Source organism: Equus quagga, chromosome 21 (genome assembly GCF_021613505.1).
Source record: "Equus quagga isolate Etosha38 chromosome 21, UCLA_HA_Equagga_1.0, whole genome shotgun sequence".
Lineage (NCBI taxonomy): Eukaryota > Metazoa > Chordata > Mammalia > Perissodactyla > Equidae > Equus > Equus quagga.
The window spans coordinates 2,996,476-3,004,619 of NC_060287.1; the positions used below are offsets into that span (position 1 = coordinate 2,996,476).

The following is an 8,144-nucleotide window of genomic DNA, read 5'->3' on the forward strand; positions in this document are numbered from 1 at the left end:
CTTCTATTTGTTCTCTCTACTTTCATGTAATCTGTTTTGTAGATTGTCTTAATGTCTCCCATCAACTACTGACTAATTGTGTCTGTTTTGTAATGACACCCATTGTTTTATAAAATTTTTTGACAAGTTGAGGGACAAGAAATGAAATCACTGCAGCTGTTTTAGTTACAATTACAATTTGAAACCATACTGGCTCGTTGAACTATTCAATTTACGACATCTGGCCCAGACTTAACAACAGTTCTGGATCAAGGATCCAGAAGACAGCCCTCAATCCTAGCACCCCCACAACAGCAACCCCATTGCATTTCTACTCGCTTGTTTAATAGCCTCACCTTCATGTTTTGATATTTGGTTTTAAACAACTTAAGAGCACTATTATTCTGAGTCTTTACTCTTCCAAATGATTATGCCTCAGGACAAAAATAAAGGAAGCTGAAGAAAGCGACTTCAGGAGGGTGTAAACTGATGGTGCTTTGCTAATTGCCAATATCAGAAATTCGTCAATTTACTATTTTAGAACCAGATCAGTCACATTTTCTGGGTCTTCTCTTTGATAAACTTCTTCCTAATCATTTTAGCTTTGAATTGGTGTTCATACATATTTGCATATTTGCCTTTTTCATTATTTTTTAAAACTTACTGTAAATTTTATTTTCTTGCTATGAAGTGTGGATTTTCATAAGCCATCTTAAATACTTTCTGGAGGAAGATGCACTAAAAATAAGTAAATTTATAAATGGAATATAGGTTTGTGCTATTAGCTATGAACCAACTATATCTATTTTACTGACAATACCAGATTCGGTTTTTAACCATGCCTAATTGCTCACTATAATTTATTAGCAATCCTGTTACGGAATACGTTTCCAAATAACACTAGAATTTATTTACTACCGTAGTCCAAAGGTATCATTCTGACAGTTGCTGAAAAGTATTAACTGAAGTGCTGCCTAAATGTCCAAAGATTGGTTACATCTTTTTGCCCCAGTATCAGTTCGTTTTGAAATTAGAGATGAAAAAGTTTCGTTTATATTATTTTATATTTCTATTCACTTATACTCCAAGAAAATGAAAACCACAGTAAGAATTGGTACTGTAGAAATGGCACTGTTCTAGTCCACGGTTTTTGTCACCGACTGTGTTGGTTGGCTTTTTGAAAATTGTGAACTCAAGCACAGAATTTCCTTAGAGATCAGGTCTTCCTTGGGTCATGCCTCACAGTTGCGTAGATTGTATTTTTGGTTTCTGTATGCAATGTATTACAGATTATGCCCATTTTTGAGTGCTGCATGTGTGAATGCTTTTTGTCTTTCTCCTTGTCACCTTTTCTAGGTCTACAGCATCAAGACAAGAGCAAGGAATCACCATGGTACTGAAATTCACGGTCTTAGCAAGTCAGGTTGGAGCGTGATTCCATGGGCCCACTGGGAAAAGAGGCTGCCAGGGCTTCCCGTTCTGCAGTGGGACACAATAGACGTGCAAGGAGAAGAGGAAGTGCCAGCCACTGACTTTGGTTTGAGCCTTTTCTTGAGAAAGCAGAGTGGGTACTAGACATTAAAGAAAGCATTTTTGTTTGTTTTTTTCCCTCATCTGAGCCTTTGCCAACTGTACAACTCTCTTTTTTTGTCTTACTTTTATCAATGTATGGTTTAATTTTTGTTTGATTTTGATTTTTTTTTCTTTTGGAACCAACCACCTTGTCATGAAAAGATGAAACACGAATGAAAATGCTCAGTCTTTCAGGAATACAGTTTTGTAGCTCTGTGTGCATCTATTTTTGTAGAAATACAGAAAGTTTGATTTAGCATTGATGGGCTATTTTTGAGGGATGTATTTTTTTTAATATTGTAAAAATTGTTAAGTTCTGTTTAAAGAACTTGCTCTCAGAGAAGCACTGGCAAAAATGTTTAAAATGCTTGTCTTTAAGATGTCTGTGAGATGCTCTGTGCTTTCCAGGTTACCTCAAGTGTTTGATAGTTCCTCTTTTTGACAAAAGTAGCACCGTAGCCAAGCCAATATAGTATTGTTTTACATTAAATCTCAGTGAAGATTTAATTTCATGCCAGCTCACTTAGCGTAGAATTACATGGATAGCTTGAAAAGGAACATTTTAATGACCACACTATAGAAAGGATATTTCCTGGCTTTGATATCTTCCAAAGAGGACTTGGAGGCTGACTAAGAAGAAAGTTTGCGTAAACTTTCACTCAAATGGAAAGTTTGCTGGAGTCTATAATTCCCTTTCTAGTCCATCCAACTTTGATAAGTGAACCAGAGTTTATATTCAACTACTGGGGAAAAAATGCATTTAACAATGCCACCTGTGAATGTCAGTGACTTATTTTCCTTGTTGCTAGTTATTCATTCATGGCAATTTTTAAAGTTGTATTTTAAGCGGATTATTTTTTTCCTGGAGATAGTTTGAAGTGATAATATTTGGAAAAGTACTAGACTCATCACAAAGCCTTTAATTCAGTGGCTATTTCTGATAATGTTACCCATCATTGTAAATTGAAAAATAATATATTTTATATGTAATATTTTAAACCTAGGTTTTTGCAGGTTTTTTTTTTTTTTTTGGTTTAAATCTGGTTTTAGGTGATTTAATTCTTTTAAAAAAAATTTATGGCAAAGTGAAATTTAAAATGGGATTTATATCACAGTTCCTGAAATTAGGTTAACAAATTGACAATTTATTATTTGAAATTTATTATTGAAAACCCAGGGTTCAGCTTGACATGGCCCTCAGGATTTAAATAGGGTGAAGTTGGAATTATCATTAAGCCTCAGGAAAAGATTAAGATTATGAAAGTAGCAGTTATTGGTATTTTAGGGACTTTCAATACAGAGTCCGTCCTTTCAGCTGCTCCCAGGGATGGGTCATGTCATGCTAAGAAGTTAGTGTTATATAGAAGTTTTGGTTTGGTAAAGAAGTTTCTCAAGTTTCCCCCATCCCTGTCCCCACCCATGTGAAATACAAAGTTTAGTGAAATACCACTTTCCATCTTAAATTATGTGTGTGGACATTTTAGATATAAGAACTTCCACTTAGCTAGGCAGAGTTCTCACAGATAATTTTCAAACATTTCTCTTAGTTCTATTTTATGCATTAGTTTTCTTTCCTGGTGCATCTTGTGAGTTATGATCTATGCACTCTCTTGTATTCTCATCACTCCATTCATTGCTTCTCGCAACCAGAATCTCCTTAACACAACATGTACATTTTTACCTAATGTAAGGCCCGTACTTAAAGTATCTCCCACTTACTAAAGACATGAACGTAGATTTTCAGGGACTGGCTTGGTCACATTATCTACGATTTGATTTGATAGAATTGTTTGTAATTTGCCCAAATCTATGGAGCACAGAGTTGAATGAATCTATAAAACTGGTTTCATCTTGTGTCCTCCTGAGTTTTCAAAGACAAGTAGTTGGCAGTTCCCATGGGATGGCTCACTGGGGGTTATTTATTTTCCTCCTCTTGGAATATATTAACCTCCTTTGCAGTTTCTCTGAAACAGCATTGTACTTTGACTCAGTCAGATCATTCTATTTTATTTTCCCAGTTGAGAGGAGAAGAAAGGTAGTCCCTCTTTGCTCCTTTCCTTATTTTCCACTGGATTGAGGTGAAAGAGAGAGCAGACAGTTAGATAGCTTATCCCTGAAGTTAGACTCTGCTCTGTGTTAACTATCCGATGAAACATTCCTTGGCTCTGGGGGCCCAAGAAAACTTTGGGAGCTGAATTCTCCTGAACACAGGAAAGATTTAGAAGTGAGATTCCCCTGTTGAGAACAGGCCCAGGTATTGTTGGCATATTGCAAGGGTTGGATCCTTGTCTATACAAGTTGTGGATCAAAATCTAAGTAAAAAGAGAATGAGTGCATGTCTCCAAAATTGTCTGGCATCCCCTTGCTATGACCATATTACCATTACCACTAGAAGTCATAGAAGAGAATGAGTTGTAATTTAGCATGATCTTCTGAATTTATTTCAAGTTTCACATGCTATCTCTGAGTCTGATTTTCTGACTTCAAAATGATTCTGTTGCATTTGGAGGCTTCCAGACTGCCCAAGTGAGGGCTCCGACTTCCCTCCCCAATTTCATCTGGAACCATTTCACCTTTGGCTATTTTACAAATTAGACTTTCTTTGAGCTTTCTAAAGATCTGTAAACTAGACCCTAGAAAATCATCTCATTTATTGGACATCTAATCTATGCTTCGACCACTAAATTATCATAAGTGAAGGAACAACATAATAGTGACAGGTTAGATCCTAACAGATTATTTGGTCCCTCATTGTTTATTTGAAAAAAGCCTCTAAACTTTTTAAAAACCAGTGTTTCTTCTTAAGAACCGTCCCCTCCTAACTTTCTCCTCTAATTTTTTTCCTTCTCTTTCCCTTAAAATTATTTACCTTATTATTTTAAGCCAAATTGGCCAGGATTGCTTTAAAGTTTGCAAATGAGAACGTAGTGAGTTGCAAATAATTGGGGAATTTATTTCTTTAACTTTATAACAGACTTTTTAAAAAAACAAATTCTGAGAACTGGCATAAAAAATGCCCTTGATGAGCTTGTTATTCATTCTGCACATAGAATTTGCCCATTCCTATTCTAAGACCTGCAGGATATCTATCACAATCTAGCTTTTGCATTTACTATCTGGTTGTGGTAATCAGAAACTATATTTCAAAAAACTGCCTTCTATCTCATACTGAAGGTCCGTTTGGTACACAATGTTTGCTGAATTAAGTCAATGGGGCAGTGGCATTAAGTGGTGGAAAAGGAAAGTATTTATGGTAGAATTCTGACTGGGGGATGAATAGAGAAGCAGAATGAATGAATGCAGAGAGCATTGGCTTGGACATTAGGTCATTCTCTGAATTCCGGCTTAGGCACTGTTAGATGTGTATGATCTGGGGCTTCATTCATTTATCTCATGTGTAAAGTGGGATAATGATACATAACTGGCAGGCTGTGAAGGTTGGAAATAATATGTATATATGATCAATCATCTGGCTTATAGTAGATGTTCAGTAAATGACAGCTACCACAAATGTCTATCAGTTGAGTAGGTAGATGATAAAATTGAGCTCCTGAATGTCCCTTCTCTTTACTTTTCACACCCGTTTCTGCAGCAATCAAATAGATACATGACTGTGCTTTTCCACAAGAAAAAGTTGCAAGAGAATCTTTGTCCTTCTACTAGGTGTTGAAGATAAAATGTAAATTTCTTAATTATCTCTGAGATTTTACTGTGCCATTTATGAAGGAAAATAAATTACCTCTTAGCGGTGTGTAGGTCTAACTCTGACTTTTCTTACCTATTCCAAAATTTTATTCATCAAGGACCCTATGTATTATTGTCTCAAAAATTAAGGCAACAGTTGTATTAAATCACCAAAGTTTTTGTTTTTCAGTTATATTTTGGGCTTCCTTAGCACCTGGAATAAAAACATCTCTTTTGAAGTTATTGGAGTTTTTTTACTTGCCTTGGAGGAAAAAATTGCAAATATGGTGGAAAAAAATCCTCCGCATGAAAAGAGGAGGAAAAAAACAACCCTTTACGGTCTCAGTCAGCAGATTTACTCTACTTTGAGAAAAAAAAGAAACAACTTTATTGGAAGCAGATGTTGACACTGTGTCAGTTATTGGATGGAAAGAGTTCCCTAGAACCGCCGCGCTTACAGAGGGGTACTGACGGCAGTTCGAACGCGTGTGATGCATCGCCTTCGCGGCGGACGGGAGGACGGCAGGAGCGTGACAGCGCAGGGGACCGAGACTGTCAGCCTGCCAATTGTAATGGACGGGACCCCAAGGACTCGGTTTTGGTTTTTTCTTTCCACTAGGATAAAAGACACACCTTTCAGAAAATTTAAGGCTTATTTGAGAGAAATTAAAGTTTACTCTCTAAACATGGCCCAAGAGCCCTTAAATCTATTATTAAAGCATTAAAACTATTATTAAAGTCGTTTTAGAAAAATCGGGTTAAAGTTTTAGTTCCATAATGTAGAAGACGAGTATGTAAACTACACAAAAGTCGATGACTCTGGGGATTGGCGCATGGGTGGGGCCTGCGAGGAGGCTCAGTCTGAACAGCTTCAAATGTTGATCACCTCGGTAACACGATCGTGGAGACTGCTCACAGAACAGACTCAGAATTTTTTCAGTAGGTTTTCTTTTAGTGCTCTCTTAGAAGTTTACTCTGTATACTTTTCCAAAGTATAGAGATAGTCATTATTATTAAAATATTGTAATTTTCTTATTTTTTATTGTCCATTGTGCTTTTACGTTTGTTTGAAAAATATTTTTATAGTTTCAAATAATTGATCAAACTAGTGTTCCCTTGAAATAACAAATTAATTTGATCAAATAAATTTATCTGAATTTCCTTTTAAAGTTGCAAGAAATACTGATTAAGTGTAATTTACCAATTCCATTGTGTAAGTAAACAGTGACGCCTCCGAGAAAAGGGCAGGTCACCATCAATTAGCTTCCTTTGTAACAATTTGTGGACTACTAAATTTCGACCTAAGAATGACTCTTTTAGAATACAAGATTCTTTAATTAGTTTTTTTTTGGTATATGCATAAGATGTGAACTTTTCTAATGATGTCTCTTTATACTAATGGAGATGTACATTTTATATGCTGTGGCTAGGGCAAAATTTAATAACGATTATTTACACACTTGATTTAATTTCTTAGGATATTTACAATCTTGGATATTATATCTGATTTAAGAATACTATTCCCTACATTTTTCTGGATATACAACATATGGAAGGGTTTTCATGTGAATTATTTGTATCATTTTAAAGTGCATATATGGAAAGGGAAAAACATGGGTTCATTTTGTTTTCATCATATAAATCTAGATAAGGTGAAATACTTTTATAAAAAAATATGGTGAACTTTATATTTGTCACTTGATTAGGTAAATTGAAAGCTAATAATAGAAATATTATCTTACAACATTGAAATACAATGAAATTCCAGATTTGTTCGTTCCATGAGCAGTTTTATATTAACTTTACGTTTCCAGAAAAAGAAATTGACTAGTCTTAACTATGTTGTCATTCTTAATTTACAGGAAAATATATAATTCATAAAACCTTTGGCTTTACAAGCTAATTATAAAATCATAAATTTTTTCTGGTTTTCTTGGGGTTCAGGAGGGAGACATTTTAGTGTTTCTATCCATTCCTCAAATACAGGTCACCTAACCGTATCAGTGACATAAGATGATGGAGGACTTTGTAATAAAAACAGATGTCATCTTCAATTTGTTCAATAAATAATTTAATGTGAACTTAATGTTTATATTTTAATGTACCATTTGATTTTGTCTGCCTTTCTTGACAATTAACTAAAGGTCTCTGTTTTCTTCTTATTCAATTAAGCAACTTATAAATATCTTTGGAAATTAAAATGTCGTAGATTTTTTTGTGCGTGAGGTTAATTTCAGGAGACAAGGAATTTACATGTTACAGTGAGGAGTGGGTTATAAAACGAGTGTTTATAATGGAAGAGCAAGTGAAATGAGCTATGTTAATTACATAACAGCAAGAGGCTTGTGAATTTTCTAATACGATGCTTCTAAAGTTACCGGTTACTCTCTGGGAGAGGTGTTTTTTGTTGCTTCATTTTTACCATTGTTATATGGAATTTGCTATAAGTAGTATGGAAAAACCAACAAAACTTTCCTAACAATTCATTGACATTGAAGAAGTGTACCTAGAAAAAAGAACTCCAAGACCTTATATTTTTAAAGGCAGCTAGAGTTTCTCTACACGGCCCTCTATTTTCTTATTAAATGAATCTTTAATGTGAAAGTGCGAAGTCTGGAAATCAGTATTGAACTCAGTAGACTCTGCAGCATTACAGGTGAAATGATTTGGCACAGACTTCTTAACTATCTGCAATATGTAGACTGGACTAGAGGTATGAGTTTTCTATGGCTGATGTAAAAAGTTACTACAAACTTACTGGCTTAGAACAACACAAATTTATTATCTGAATAATAATATTCAGATCTGAATGCTGCTCTGAAGGTCAGACATCCGGCGCTGGTCTTGGTGGGCTTAAATCAGTGTCAGCTGCATCCCTTCCAGATGCTCTAGTGGAGAAGCTGTTTCCT

The 8,144-nt window shown here is 35.1% G+C and overlaps 1 protein-coding gene across 3 annotated transcripts in view; it reads left to right on the forward strand.

Annotated features, from left to right (window-relative positions):
* The window catches only part of VGLL3 (vestigial like family member 3), a 54,748-nt gene extending 47,293 nt beyond the window's left edge, over window positions 1-7,455 (forward strand). For all 3 annotated transcript variants that reach the window (XM_046648078.1, XM_046648077.1, XM_046648079.1), the window contains exon 4: window positions 1,336-7,455. In XM_046648078.1, the coding sequence (XP_046504034.1) occupies window positions 1,336-1,379 (44 nt within the window). In that variant the 3' untranslated portion in view covers window positions 1,380-7,455. The remainder of the gene's footprint in view (window positions 1-1,335) is intronic.
* Window positions 7,456-8,144: the final 689 nt, after the last annotated feature.